Here is a 16,387-nt window from a genome sequence, read left to right on the forward strand (position 1 = left end):
TCAGTGTACTTACGGCAGTCGTGGTGTGGATGTTCATCAGTCCAGTCACCGCAGTCATTGACTTCGTTGCACACTTTCCTCTGGCCGATACAACGACCGTTCCCACACTGGAACTGATCAGAGGCGCATGGAGGACTCTCTGTGAGGGGACAGGATGAAACATGCCGTGAGAAAATAAACAGCTGTCAACTGAAGCGACTTTCCCTGCCGTACTTTTCCTCAAGATCTGTCCTTCAACAAATCTGTTGAAGTTTGGTGTTGGAAGTGAATTGCAAGATTTACTGACGTTGATGCACATTTTATCCTCTGAACCACAAAACTCATCAGTGGCATTAACAGTCAAGTCGTTTTTGTAAAAATCACTGAAATTACACTACTGAGAGCAACAAACTATCAAAACAGGAAGAACTATCACATTTTCAGCTTTCACACAGTCCTGGAGCTAATCATGCGTGTAAATCATGTGATGTTTGGTTTGTCATAAAAATAATAAAAACAACAAAACTAAAGCAAAGGGGCGGGGGGGTAATTTCTCATTTAAAAAATTGCCAAAAATAAACCGTTTGATCTAACAATATCCCGTCAAAACAGAAAAATTCTGCACTCCTCACAGCAATCAAGAAGCTGTAAATAACTCAGCAGTGATAACCATTCATGTGACAAAAATTCAGAGACTATTCAGCTGAACTGCAGACGAATCAGATAGGAGACACGGATGGAAAGAAATTAAAAATGTAAGGAGTAAACAATCTAAAGCAGGGATGTCAAACTCAGTTTAGTTCAGGTGCCACATTCAGCCCAATGTGATCTGAAGTGGGTCGGATCAGTAAAATCAGAGCATAATAGCTTATAAATAACAACAATTCCAAATTTTTCCTTTGTTTTAGTGCAAAACCATGTGTTCTGAAAATGTTCACATTAAACATTATGAAGAACCTGAAATTTCTGAAGAAAAATAAGTTCAATTTCAACAACATTATGCCTCAATGTATCATTTATACATTACAACTTCCAGATCACAGTGTATCTACAAAAAGGTACAAAACTAGAAATGAACAATACAGTAATTTACTTTATGATCAAACGACAAAAATCAGACAAAAACAAGACAAAATATGACAAAAATGAGACACAAAATGACAAAAAAGAGACAAACGACACAAAACGGAAGAAAAAGAGACAAAAAAATAGAAAAAACAGTTAAAAAGCGACAAATAATGGACAACAACAAGACAACAAGGCAAAAAATTTACACAAATGAGTTGCAGTTTGAGTTTGCAGTTAATGTCTGTAATTTTTACACTTTACAGTCGTCCCATGGGCCGGGTTGGACCCTTTGGTCCACAGGCTTCATGCTTGAAACCTCTGATCTACAGCATGTGCTGCTCTTTGGTTTAACTTAAAACATATGTATCTGGTTAATGCATCAACAACAATTTCTCTGCTGGTTAAAATTCTCCGATATCACAGTTTTGACAGCAGGAAATCCAGTGAGCATAACTGACTCTCCTCCTCTTCCTTCTGTCCCACACACAGATAATATGACTCTAGCAATGACTCTTAATCTCCCACTCTGTCCTTCACTCTGGAAAATAAACTCGTAAAAATATGTTTTAGCTTTAAGTACATGGCCAATGCTCATTAAGAGAGCAGGAGTGTTTCCTCTCCTAAATCCATTATTACATGATTTGAACATCTCATAACTCCGAGCGTTTCAGAGAGAAGGGTACAAATGATGTAAAATGCTTTTTATTATGAAGCAACTGTGCAGCCAGAAAAATGACAAAGTGGATTCAGATGCACAAAGCAAACACAGAAAGGACTTTCAGGAAAATACATTTTCACGGTTCACAAAGTCCCTGCAAAGTGATCTGGAAGGTCTTTACCATTATGGCTGTGGTCATAGGTGGATAGTACCCAAAAACAGAATAACAACTTTCCATCTTCTTCCTCTTTCTGCCGCCTGTTCATTGTAAATTGTAATCGTAAAAACACAGGCCCGTTCCTGTGGTTTGTCCAATCGTCGGTGGAACCTTTCCAACGGCACACGAAGAGCCAAACTAATCAGTCTGGTTTTTAAAAGAAACTGTATTTCTTCCCCAAAAAAACGTAAAAAGTGAGTTTCTCGGCAGAGGAAAGGTTTTTTTTTTTTCAGTGCTGTTGTCATGACGACGATTGAAGCTTGTGTTATATTTAGCTTCTGAAAATAAAATAACAACCGCAGTCTTACCAGTTTTCTCACAGCCCTCTTCATCGCTGCGATCCGAGCAGTCATCCTCGCCATCGCATCGCCATGACAACCGGACACAGCGTCCAGTACCGCAGCGGAACTGGTCGGCCGTGCACATGGACGTGGCTGCAGGACAAACACACAAATGTTATCCCTTCAGTCCTCTGCTTCCATCACAAGCATGAAATCAGATAAACGACTGAAACTAACCTAAACAATCCCATAAATGGGGATTTAAAATATCCCCATATGCAAATATGGAAATAGATCTTTAATACTGATTCATTTGTATATTTTGTTCATATTCTTTCAGCAATTCTGGACTCAAGCTACTCACTGCAGTTCTTCTCGTCCGATTGGTCGTCGCAGTCGAACTCGCCGTCGCACCTCCAGCCGGCGTTGATGCACATCCCGCTGCTGCACATGAACTCGACCGATCTGCAGGGCTGGTGGGAGGCTGCACACACAGAACACACAGCTCATTATTAGCTTTTAAACATGCAGGTCACCACTTACAGGCTTTTAAGGTCCCAATTTTAAGGAGTGAGGAGAAAAAAAGTTTGTTTGCTTCATTAGAAAAATGCCAAATGTACCGAATGTCCCTGCCTCTGATGTGTGATCATCCACTGGTCATGTGGGATTTATAAAGTTGAAATTGAAAAGAACTTTTGGAGTCAGTCAGTCAGGTAACAAGAAGTGTTGTTTTTCATCCATCTGGGCATTTTTTGCTCCTGTTGTATTTTTACTCACTGTAGGACCATTTTTCACTGCAATCTAAAGTCCTGCACCTCTATGGGAAGAACATAACCATGGCTGGAAGTAGACAGATCTTAATGGATTTGTCATTAAGATCCTAATGATGTCTTTTTAAATTTATAACACCAGTATAATGCCACAAAACAGAAGAAAAGCTGCATTTTTTTTCAGTTATTTGCTTTATAGAAATTTTATTGGTGTCACCAATACTAGAAAAAAATGGAATTAAAAAACATTTTTGGTATCTGTGATGATGAGCCTACAGTTCAACCTAGGAGTCAGTCAATTCTTACCACATGGATACTGATTATCCAAGAGTACCCTGTTGTACCAAGGATAATTTTCTTCTACATTTTTACAGAATTCGCTTAGTGGAAGCTTTTTCCTTTATTGGCAACAACAACAAAAAGCAGCTTTATTGAAATGACACAATTTTAGCTTAGCTTTGTTGTTTTTTTTCTGATGAAACTGAAAGTCGCGAGATCAATTAAAAGACTGGAAGAAAGTTGATAATCTGCAATATTCTTGTGTTTTTACAGCTTCTTGCTATGATAAATTATGTAATGTGTACAAAAAATTACAAAAATGACTCGACTAAAATCGGAAAAAGTAACTTCTTTGTACTTGTCATGTACAGCAGTGGGTTTAGGTTGCAAATGCACTATTGAGAATGGTTTGCTCACATTTGAATAAAGACACAAACCAAAGGTTTTCACAGGTCATCTCGGTTCCTGGTAACTGACACCCCATCAGAGACTGAAATTTTATTCAGATAGAGTTGGGTGTAACCTGTTTTATGAGTCTGTGTATCAAATAGCTTGCGGACTGCGTCATAAAATCACAGGAGTGAAGTGTTTTCTGAGAGTTTGAACTGTGGGGTGCAGGAAAAAAACTATAAAATTTATTATATATTGCTATAAAGAATGTTGCTCCTTGGTGGAGCATCATGCTGCTGCCAGAGTTTGTAATTTTGTCTGTTGGTCAGATCCAGCTCTTCTAAGATTAATTGAGTTTGGGCCTCTATCACTATCTGGTTTTGGAAAGTAACTCATCCACGAGCCTATTTCAGAGATTTTACATCGTTTTTAGTTTGCGGTCCAAGGCCCGAAAAGTTCAAAAAGAAACAAGCAAAAAAAAAAAAAAATCGCAAACATTTTACGTTTTATACCCGTGATACTTCTTTTGCCATCAGCATTAATTAGTTCAGTTTATTCTGGCTGTCGCAACATCATCTCTGCCTGCAGATCACAGCTGTCCCACCTTCAAATCTCCCACTACAGCTCGACATGTGATCAGATCAAAGTGAAGCTCAAACTGGCAGCAGATGAGGACGGAGGTGGACGAGAAGATTAGAGCTGAATCAAACGTAAGCATCTTAAATCCCGGCGTGTGAAAATGTGTGTTTCTTTGACGCGTTTCCTCCTGACAACGTGATCCAGCTCCAGCTCACAGGGGGGCCGACAGATAAGCGAGGGGAAAAAAATTCAAAGGAGAATGTCGCAGAGCTTGGAGCATCACGGTTTGGCTCCATCAGCTGGGCAGGAGAAGAGACGGCGAAAACGGCAGGTGGTTTTGGAGACTTATTGGCCACAAAAATCGACGCCGACGAAAACACCGACGCCCACATGCACACGCCCAGATGATTCATCCGTCCTTTATCTCACCACTTCTTCTTCGCACACAAATGCAGCAACTGCACTCTTTCATCTGCTCAGCCAAAAGCAGCGTCGGTGTTCCCGAGTGGTAACGAGGCATGCAAGTGTGAGCGCTTTTGGATGTGTGCTGCTGCGTTTGTGTGTGTGTGCGCATTCACATAAGGGAACGAGGCTGAAAGAGAGGGGCTTCTTCTCTAACAAAGCGCCCTTCATGTGTCTGCAGAGCCGATGCCAAGGAATGCTGTCTGAGGATGGGCTGTCTTATGCCTCTGAGGAATGCCCGAGTGTGTGCACAAACTAGAGTTTAGTTGGACTTTAAAGACTAACTCTGAACGAACACGTAGCATGAGGTCCCCAATTTGTGAGCGAAAGATTCCTCCTGAAATCGTTTCAAACTCTTAAAAAAGCCAAACAAATCACCAAGCGTGCTCCTGTCGATTTGTGCCGCAGCCATTTCAAACATTTTCCTACTGTCCCCTTTTTTTGTTTTTTTATTTTCTTGGCTGCATTTTCGTAAGCTTTGATGCCAGCTCAACTTTCCGAAAAATGTTAAACACTTCAAGAATCGAAGGCGAGCAATTAAGAAACCTGAATGTGGGAGGAGATGAGAGGAAAACAGAGAGCGGCTCAGGCGAATAACGCGACCTTACAGATGATCAAACGCCGTTACGAAAAACCTTGAAGCGGCGCTTATCGCACTGCAGATAAACACATCAAAGAGGGGAAAACCACCGAGTTGGAGTGTGTAGGAGAGAGAGAGAGAGAGAGACGAGGGGGAGATGGAGAGATGTGGTGGGCAGTTAAAGAGAATGAGCGAATGAAATGAGGAATCTGAGACGGGAGAACACACGGAGGGAGATGCGAGGGAGATTTGTCAGCAGCAGGCAGCGTCTCCGGAGTGAGGAGAAGGAAACATGATAGTCTGCGTCAAGACCGTGGCTTCGCTCAGTCGCAGCGACAGCAAAGATCTAACGGAGTGTTTTTCAGTTATGACAGATGCTGTCGAGCAGCAGCTGTTCCCGAGCTCAACCTGCCGTCGGAGGGATGTCAAGTTGTGAAATCGAGACTAAACGCCGAGATGAAAGTACAGTTGGTTTGACAGTGAGGCTGGGTTTTTCTTCAGCTGGACAGTGAAGGCATCTCTCAAAGCGCATCTCTTTTCAACTTTTGGTCGATGCATGACGTTAATGATAGTTTCTCAAGGGTAGAGAATCAATCAGCAATGACGTCAGTATTTCATTAATCATTTAGTTATTTAGAAAAAATAATACTTGGGGCTTCACAATTGTTTAACCCTTTAAACTCCAAGCAGTTTCTGGCCATTTAGTTTTGTTTCTGTCACATTTTGCCTTACTGTGGGCTCATTTTTCGCCACAATATCAAGCACTGCACCTCTATGGAAACAGTACAACCATGGCTAAATAAAAGGATGAAACTTTACTATTGATTATTCACTTTACAGCAATAGTTTTGAAAACTTCAAGTCAAGCTATAGAACATTTTCCAAGTGCCAACAGGTGTAAGGAACACTTTGGGGGTGGGAAATGGTATCTGTACATACTATAGATATAGGTGGTCCTCAACTTATGTCGGAGTTCCGTTCCTACGGATATACACAAGTTGATTTTTGCCATCAGTTGGAATTCCAGCGAAAATGTAAACAAGTCCATTACGTGCATCACGACATCGACTACCTTTTCGGAAAAGTCATGATTACCACACAATCCAACCGGCGAATGTAAACAAAGCTATCTTATAGCATCGCAGGACGACATGTTCGCCAACTAGTTCCACGTAACCAGTTCCAACGCAACGACGAAACGCGTATGTCGTAAACCAAGGACCCGCCTTTAAATACGAACGACCTAATGACAAATCGCCGAAGGTCGAGGAGGTCGTAAACTGAGGACCCCCTGTATTTACTACTTAGACACACAGCCTGCAGTTCATTCGAGATCAACCAAAGAGTTTCAGATTTTTTGTCAGGTCAGTCTTGCTTACAGCTGAATCAGTAATTATGCTTTGGCTGTGACAAGGATGCAGAATGTTCTGTTTTTGGCAGAATCTGGTTACTTAAAAAGTTAGATTTTCAGCAAATTTTGAAACCAGACACCTAGAATTAAGTGATTCTGATGAAATATCGCAATTTTCAGATTAAATTTGGTTGTTTTACTGATGAAACCAAAAGTCACACATGAATAGTTAATTGTTTTTACACTCTCAAGTTGTAATACTGGCATTTGAAAAGAAAGGGTTTCTTTAAAACCTTCTGGCAGATGTTGGGGTTCTTATCTCTTTTATAGAACTATTTTTGGGTTGTCGGACTTTGGGCCAGACAAACAAGCCATTTCATAATATCGCTTTGTCTTATTTATCTGAACTATTAGAGTCTAAACAATCAGCACCTTTAAATAATTCTCAACAGGCCAATTATAATGAAAATAGCTCCTAAATGCAGCAATATCTACACCTAATGCCCCACTGCGGAAGATATTTTACTTCTATACGACTGGAGTGTCAGTGAAATGCTATTCATTATGCTAATTTGGATCTCTGAGGAGTCCTTCATTCCCTCGTGTCGGACTTATTTATGACGTGCCAGAAAAACTGAATCACGGTCAAATCCAACTGACACCAACATTTATGTGTCACGCTACATGACAAAACACTTCCGAGAACACACCTGTGTTTCCTCCCTCCTCTGTCCTCGAGGTGCATTTAAATAATTGGAAGATCCTCCATGGAGGTGATTTCCAGGTCAGGAAGTGATTAGCACATCCACTAGAAATTATCATGGCCTAAACCTCCTGTTCAGATGAGTCACTAATGCACTTTCAACCTCTAGTTAGAAACCTGCAGGATGCGAGGAAAAGTCGGCGAAGCAGAAAGGAGTGGAAGGGGAGAGAAGAGATGTCTGCCAGAGGGAGAGAACAAACTCTCATCTAAAACAGAACCGGTCTCCCAGAGGAGCTGTGTCTTCAGCTTCGGTTCAAGAAGCTGCTCAGCGAGAACTCGGAGTGCTGCCGCGGATCCTGAAGAGTAAGCATGTTTATCTGCGCATGTGTGTGCAAGCAGATGACAGCGGCTCACTGTGATCTTTACACCAGCAGAACCGGCCGGATCAGTCACTTTGCTGTGTGCCGTTGTGATTTGTTTTGTTCATGGACTGCTACAGAGTCTGCACTTCAGATCTTAGGCTTTACGTCTGCCCAGAGTTCAGGAGGAGCTCGCCTTTGTGATCAAGTTTAAGATTTCCTGTGTAAAATTTAGAGGAAAAACTAGAGTTAGACGTACACTGAGCGCCGAGTCGAGTCACCTGCAGAAATTCTCAGATGACACGGCCATAGCAGGCTGTGTGGACAACGGAAGTTAGGATGAATGCAGCGAGAACCACCTGCAGCTCAATGTGATAAAGGCCAAGGAGACGGTGGTGGACTTCAGGAGGAACACGTTTCCACCCTCTCCTGTCTACATCAGTGGTACTGATGTGGAGATTGTCCAGACATACAAGTACCTGGGAGTGAGTCTAGACAACAAGCTGGAGTGGTCTACAAACACGGAGGCTGTCTACAAGAAGGGTCTGAGTCGGCTCTACTTCCTCAGGAGGCTCAGGTCTGAGTCTTGGCAAGTCGACACAGTATTTCTGCTGCTAGTAATTCATGATGAGTTCAGATAACAGCTCCACAGTTGAAGCCCGTGCTACTCAGTTCCTACATGGTTATGATAAAGTCCCAGCAACTTCTAATGAAGACACTCCAAATCCTTCTGGATTGGTATCTTCTGATGTCAGAAGGAACTCTCCTGACCAATCCGCTATCAGAAGGGCTGGCAGGCCTAGCACAACATTAAGGAAGGTGCTAGAAGAAGACAATAGTCTGGAAGGCAAAGAACCTTGGACTGCAATGCTGGACAGAGGGAGCTGGATGAATAACTTCATTCATGTCACCGATTCCGTTGGATGCAATGGACTGACGGAATCCTCATTAAGGTTGTGGGGGCTGGAGCCTATCCATTCACACCTATGGAGAATTTAGAGTTTCCAATTAACCTGATCATGTTTTTGGACTGTGGGGGGAAACCGTAGTACCCGGAGAAAACCCACGCATGCACATGGAGAACATGTAAATGAGGATCTTTAAACTGCAAGGCAAAAGTGCTAACCGCCAATCCACTGTGCAGCCCTCCACTTTATACCCTACCCTAATATTCTGTGTTGTCATATTGTTTGCCCCTTAATTGAATATCCATGCTGCTGTAACAACTGAATTTCCTCTGGAGATTAAAACAGACAGTCTATTACTGTGGCTTAGTGTCTGGGGAAAATGTTTTTTTTCGCTAAAGATTCAAAATTTAATAATACAAAAATCAAAGGCTGGGGCTTCATGACGCTGGAAATAATCTGACAGAGAACTCACAGCAGTCGGACTCGTCCGACCAGTCTCCGCAATCATCGTCTCCGTCGCAGTGGTAGATGTCCAGGATACAGCGTCCATATGCACACTGGAACTCCTCCACGCTGCAGGTGGCTGTCATCACATCTGAGGCTGCACAGACACACAGACACCGTCAAACAGATGCTGGGAAAGATGGCGCAGCAGCTGGCTGTCAGCGGCTCTTTGAAGCCTCTCTGCTGAGTCTGTCAGAAACTATACGTGAAACGAAGGGGACGCTCGGCTCTCGACTTAGGCAGCGGACATGTTTACATGCTCCGCGGTAAGCTCGTTAACGAGAGATCTAAGCCAATGTGCAGCTGCTCGAAATTTTCTTCTCTTCTTGTGGCCGTGATTTTAAGTTATAAGGGAGAGCTTTTGAGTGGAGAGACTTGACAGACTCTCTGGGGAGGGACAAGACAGTTTCAATTTTACAAATAACACACTGCTCACATATGAAAACGTGACCCTTTAGAGTCACTTACTGCAGTTTTTCAGTGATTTGCGATCTAATTATTTTGGATTTGAGTACAAGCCACTGATCAAAACCCAATTAAGTGTCCCACTGAAAGATTTCAGTTTTTTTGCAATTTTGTGTTTAGTCTTTTTCTGTTATCAAAAGAAAGCACAAGTATGAATTAGTTATTTGGTTATTGATTGAAATTAAATGTAACCGGCTTTGTGGTGGGTAGAAATGGAGACTCTACATACTATTGATATTTTACTACTTACATTATAAATTTGTTTGCTGAGTCCAACCAAAAGGTTCCTGAATTTTTGCCACGTCAGTATTGGTTGCAGCTGAGCCATTAATGGCTCAACTGCTTTGCCAAATACCACAGAAATTTTAGTTTTTGTAGAATCTGGTTATTAATAACCACTTCATTTTTGGCATTTTCTTAAATGAAACGTATAGAATGAAGTGATTCTAATGAAATAGAACTGTATGACCATTATTCCAAATGACATGCTTTGGCGTGACTGGTGTAAAGATGAAAATTCCTTCTGTTTTTACAGTTTCCTGTTGTGATAAATGGAGCATTGTTAGCATGTTTTTAGAAAGTAGCATGACTTTCAAATGAACCAGCTGGTTTTGCGGTTCAGAAAGTTAATCTTCTTTCCTGTTTAAAACCACTGGGAACTAAGTATTTTTGAACTTTTGGATAAACAAGCAATTTGACAATGTCCCTTTGTCAGTTTGGAGACCACAAGTATAAATTAGTTATCTGATTATGGATTAAAAGTTAAAAATAACCAGATGTTTTTGCAGGGGAAGACAGCGAACTCTTTGATCCAAACATTACTTTGTGCAGCATAAAACTGCTGCATGATCTGTGATGCTGACCAACAAAAGTGAAGCTGTTATCCCAACTTGACTTCCTCAAAAAAACACTGTACTTCACTGTGCTTACATGAATAAAACTTTTTGTTTGAGAAGTTCACATAGGCTGCGTAACTTACGGCAATTTTCCTCATCTGATCCGTCCTTACAGTCCGTGTCTCCATCACAGTACCAGTGCTCGGCGATGCAGCTCCCATCTGTACAACGGAACTCCTTGTCTGAACATTTGCGCATATCTGTCATAGAAAAACACACAAGACAAATGAAAAGACGGCGTGAATAAACATCTGTTTGCATGCTCGTGTTCGTGCATCTCTTTGTGTGCACCCACCACACTGTTCATCACTGTTGTCCCCGCAGTCATTGTCTCCGTCGCAGTGCCAGAGGCTGCGAATACAGTATCCGTTCTGGCAGTGAAACTCGTCCTCCTCACACTCCCTGGGAGCTGCAGAGGAAGAAAAAAAAAGGTTTCAGAGGACAAATGATACAGATACAACAAAAAGCAAAGAACAGATACTCTACAAGAAGGTGATAAGACGCTGCCGTCCTCGGGCTCCGCTGACATGCATCTAAAGCTGCCCTGACTCCAGGAGAACTGTGGCCTTTCATGTCAGCCTCACAGCAAAGGGCTGAGCAGAAAGAAGACATTTCTGTCTCCATAAACAGGTTGAACTTTCCCAAGGCTGCTAGTTGAGAGTTTAAAGGCTCACCAACTGAGAATCCTGCACTTCGATCTCAACACAAAAAAAACTTTCAATAGACAGCGACTGCAGCACTGGGACGAGAGTGGTCAATAAAGTGGCTGTCTTCACTGTCACCGACTATAAGAACTTTACCTGTAAAGCACTTTACCAACATGAACAACAAAAGCTTGAAAAAAAGAACTTGAGATGTTTGTGATTAGTGGTAAATCAGATAAAAAATATGTTGCCCGAGAAGACAAAGGACTTAAATATTGTGGGTTATCTGTAGTATCTGGTTACACCACTAGTTGAAGCCTCTTACTCTTTAAAATTGTCAGAATCAGAGGAGGTGATCAGTCGACTATTGGCAGATTCATGTTGGCAAGCAGAGAGCATTATGGGAGTTTAGCTAAAAAACAGGCCACAATGAAAAAGTCTTCATGCCAACCAGCCATGGCTGATAGCTGATTCCATTGGAGTGACATTAAAAGCGGCTGCATTGAGATCCATTGAGTTCATTTTGAATTTTGTGTTATCGGTTGATCAATTACTGATGTAAAAATGCTGCGGATTATCAATTAAGAAGTTTGTTCAAGATTTGCTTTCCTAAGACACAAAAAACCCCTAAAAAATTATGCATTTTGCTCTCTAGTGACAATAGAGGGCATGGTGCGCATAAATTAAATACACAAAACAATGGGTTATTTTTCTGTTGGTCAGGTAGTAGCTAATCTGTTAAAGGTGGCAGAGCGCTTGTTAGCTGTTTCTTCACTAATAACATCTAAAAACTTATCTCTGTGTATCAAAGTTACATATTAAGGCATATTTCTCCATGAAAATAATCACCTCAGGCCTCGAAAAAGTTTAGATACAACATTGCTTCACATTAAATGTACAATCAATGAACTTCCTGCCCCTTTTTACATCCACCCCTCCACATTTCCTACAGCTTGAGCACACCTGCTCACCTATTATCTCTGCTGACGTACTGTATAACAGCAAGTAATTATTTTTGTAATGCAATTAGGGCATAAATGAAGAAGAATAACGATATTGAAGAGTGTAGTCAGTCCCTTCATTTTGACACAGTAAGTGGGATCTTAAACAGCGTTCCATATGAAGCCGCCAAAGTCTAAATCTGTGTTGGTCAGACTGTGCAGTCCCAGGAACTGTCTTCTAGTACAAACAAAAATCTCATATGACACATTAACAAGGTAAAAAATAAATAAAATTTGATTTTGACAGGATGAGCGCTTTAAACACTATCGAAATCCAAGTCTGAATGAGCCATACAGTGCATCCTTCATAAGCACAATACCAGACTCAAGTTCTTCTGACTCATACAAGAATAGGAGGTCGACACTCCAGCGTACTCAACCTCCATCTAGCTCATCAGATAAAAGAAAATCTAGATCAAAGTGTTGCATTCCCTGGAAGTTGTCAAAATATGGCCGTTTATAACATAGAAAAACATAAATAGTCACTATCTCAGAGCACACAAGGTAAACACTGAACACTTTTCTCTACCATTTTGAATTCAAGACCCATCTAATCTACCAAACCAAACACTTATTTTATATCTTAAATACATATACTGCCTACTGTATGTTAGTGTATGCTTCATTAGAGAGTCAATCTTGGGACTGCAGATAAAGGCACAGTTGTCATTCATACAAACAGCCCCGATGATGCAGTTACAACTAACTCCTAGTCAACTCTCAGCACTGTAACATAGTCAGTGTTTCAAACCCTTTCATTTATCCAAACAACCCCTTCCTTCTTTAATCACACGTCCAAAACACCAGCGTCTACAGTTACCCCCACAATCAATGGCAAAGCCCAGCCGGGAGTGGAGCTGGGGCCGAATAAACAGGTTCGTCAAGGAGAGCCAGTGATGGATGGCCCCTGGCAGGAGGTAATCTATAATTTATCACTGCCGAATGTGAGTGTTAGACAGCTGAGACAAACAGAGAGAGATAAGGGGAGACAGAAGCAGAGGGATGCCCACGGAAAAGAGAGACAAAGATGAAGATTTTCTTTATTACGGAGAGATTTTTCATCTTTTCTCAGGTGTATTAGAGCATCGCAGCAACACATCTGAGACACAAATACACTGTTTTCCACTTCTGAGATCAGTGACATGACATGAAGAGCCTCCAAAGAGGGGATTTGTTTTTCAGAACATCACACAGATGAAGAATTGGATTGAGATCTGGGGAATTTGGAGGTAAACATCTTCAGCTTTTAGTCTCAGTGTGGCAAGGAGCATGAACCTCTGTAAAGAGGCCTTCAAGGAATATTGCAGCCATTAAGACTTGTCCTGGATCTGTAAAAATGTTTAGATACTGTGTGTGTCAAGTTAACATCCATATGAATGCCAGAACCCAAAGTGTCCCAGCAGAACATCACTGTGAGCATCACACTGCTTTCACTTCCTCCCAAATGACCCCTGCTGCCATCTCTTCCTCAATAAATGACATAAATATGGAAAAGAAATCAATTCATCATGCCAGACTATCTACCTATAAATAAATACAAGAATATAAATACATAATGAATAACATCACATGATACAGGAGACTTCAAATACACCTCGTGTTCAATATTGCCCACAAAAATCCTAATCAGATCACCTTTAACCCCATTAAGCTTCAGGGCATCACTTTTTTACTCATTGTGGCTTCAGTTTTCACTGAAAGATACAGTGATACACTGTGTTTCTCAGTGGCTGGAAGTTAATGAATATTTTTACAGTGACAGAATATAAATCAGCAATGATTTTAGAATTTGATTGTTTCATTAGTAATCCAGCAAAACTGACAAACGGTCTCTGTTTCCAACTGCTCAGTTGTTTAACGCCTCTGAAATCCAGTTCAAACCAGTTCCTGGATGTCTCTTGCTGGTGTCACATTGCTGTCCAGCTTTAATAATGTTGCAATTAAGCAAAAATGTCAGAAATGTCATGCATGCATTATGACACAGTAAGAACACCAAAAAAAATAAAGAAATTAACTACTTGATGCAATTTTTTTTGAAAATGGAATAAAAATTGGAAATCAACAAGTCCCCCCCCCCCCCAAAAAAAAAAGTGAATACAAGTGTTTCAAATGCTGGCAAGGAAATGGTGAATCTACACACTATAGATGTTTGACTAGTTACATTTTTAATTTGTTTCTATACTTATCTCCTGGCAAACGCGATTTGGAAGCTAAAAGCTTCATAATATACTGAGAAGCATATCTTTTTTGTGTGCTTTTTACAGAATCTAGCCATTTTTAAAAAAATGAGATATGTCGAATAAAGGGATTTTGATTAGTTCAACAACCGTCAAAGAGTTGAAAATCTGAAGATTTTGTCTGTTTTTACAGTTTCTGGTTGATAAATACTGTAATTTGGGCTTTAAAAAAAAAGAAATAATAAGATATGCTTTTCTAACCCTCTGGTGGGTTTTGGGGATTAAGAAGGTTACATATTGATTTTTTTAAAAGCAAAATAACTAAAAATCAACTACAGAAATATCATATGGTATTTTCTTTATAGATACATTTTTTAAAAGGGCCTTTAAATTTGTTTTTTTAGGAGCTGATAACTGGCTTTGTACTAAGAAGGATAGTGAATCACTACATGCAAGTGACAGAATAAATTCACGGCATTACCGTGTAGGGTTAGGGGGATGTTGGGCCATCCCCTAACCTAACCCTAACCCTAACCCACCAGTACTTCTGCAATTTCTTGTAAATAATCAGCCAACCTACAGGAAACACTCCACTGATATGTGAAATATATGAGCCAGGCCCACTTATTTATGAGGCTAGCCAATGCTAGGCTAAACCTCAGCTCACCCACCTCCCCTATGCTGGTATGCCCTCCCCCCTTTGAAAAAGAAAGGGATCTAAACCTTGTAAATGTCCTTGGGTGGAACCAAATGAAAATTTAATTTTGCCCGGACAATCGACCGAAAACCACTAATTCAACCTATTATTCAGCTTGCAAGAAAATAATTGATTCTCTCCCTCCCAGTGTCCCTTCCATACTCTGTCCCTCCTCCATCAGCGAGGTAAACAGAGGGAGGTCGGAGGTCAACAAGTCCTCAAGATGCTCATCATTCACACGGCGGCCAAACGTCAAAGGGCAAAGAGCGCCTGGAGTCATCGCCGTGCCTCCTGCATGTGTGTGCGGTGAAACGGGTGTCAGGTTTTATTCTGTGAAATGTCTTTTAAAAACTTCAAGAATTCTGAATACCTCAAGATCAAACGCACACCTTACTCCAAAACCTTGACTTCAGCTCCAGCCGAGCGTGGAGGATCCTCTCTCTCACCGGCTCTAAATAATGAAGTACAACTCCCGCACCACACCGAGAAACAAAACATATCGGGAGGTGAAAGACAGACAAAAACCCGAAGACATAGACAGAGGCATGAAATAATAAGTAGTATGAGAAACAGGGATGGGAGGAAAATATACTGGGCATGAAGATGAAAAATTCATAGCGGCTGGCAGCAGACAGACCCCCCATCAGGAAGTGATTCAATGTCTGGCTGCTGATACCGAATGTGGGTCAGCAGAGGGGGAGGATCTCCGGATGACGGACAGATAAGAAAATCATCAACAGATAGTCTGTACCTGCTGGAAACACTTGAGCTCTGCAAGAAAACAATCCCAGTGATTGGCGTGTATTTGCGGTTGAGATTTTATTTAAGTGCTGCTAAAGCGTGACTCTGCCTCTAATCCTAGTCTCACAGACTCGCTGATGGAAGGGAACTGCCCCTTCATCTTTAACACAGATGGCAAAGTTAATTCTCATTAAATCCACATCATTTAAAGCAGTCATCTGCTAATTTTCTGGCACACTGTTGCACCGGGGCTTTAAGGATCAGTCAGTGAGAGTAGAAATGTCTCAGTAAATACTCAGCGGATCGCAATGAAGTTTAGTACAAACATTCATGCTAACCAGAGAAGATAGCCGAACGACTTAATGACACCGACAGGAACGTGGTAGAGTTATGTGACGATGGGCGTACTTTATCTGTCTGTTAGCAACATTAAATCAGCGTGAGGTGAAAATGAAATGCATATTAAAGGTGAATTCTGTGATTCTAGAGAGAGACCGGTGATACTTAGCTAGTTAGCATGTACAGATGGCGATAATGTTCCAGATTTCCATTTTTTTTTAGCTCCAACTGAGCCTTTTACCCCAGAAATCTGAGCCACTTTATTTGTTGCTTCGCCAAGGAACACGACGGAGTTATGTGATGATCGGTGTACGTTTGTCCATCTGTTTGTCTGTTAGC

General features: G+C 41.2%; 1 protein-coding gene across 2 annotated transcripts in view; it reads right to left on the reverse strand.

Annotated features, from left to right (window-relative positions):
* Nucleotides 1-16,387, reverse strand: part of lrp4 (low density lipoprotein receptor-related protein 4) — a 151,219-nt gene that overhangs the window by 46,580 nt on the left and 88,252 nt on the right. For both annotated transcript variants that reach the window (XM_022211235.2, XM_022211234.2), the window contains exons 4-9: nt 10,745-10,858; nt 10,533-10,649; nt 9,057-9,185; nt 2,568-2,687; nt 2,231-2,356; nt 14-139 (exon numbers count right to left, since the gene is read on the reverse strand). In XM_022211235.2, coding sequence (XP_022066927.1) covers nt 14-139; nt 2,231-2,356; nt 2,568-2,687; nt 9,057-9,185; nt 10,533-10,649; nt 10,745-10,858 — 732 coding nt within the window. The remainder of the gene's footprint in view (nt 1-13; nt 140-2,230; nt 2,357-2,567; nt 2,688-9,056; nt 9,186-10,532; nt 10,650-10,744; nt 10,859-16,387) is intronic.

This window comes from Acanthochromis polyacanthus, chromosome 2 (genome assembly GCF_021347895.1).
Source record: "Acanthochromis polyacanthus isolate Apoly-LR-REF ecotype Palm Island chromosome 2, KAUST_Apoly_ChrSc, whole genome shotgun sequence".
Lineage (NCBI taxonomy): Eukaryota > Metazoa > Chordata > Actinopteri > Pomacentridae > Acanthochromis > Acanthochromis polyacanthus.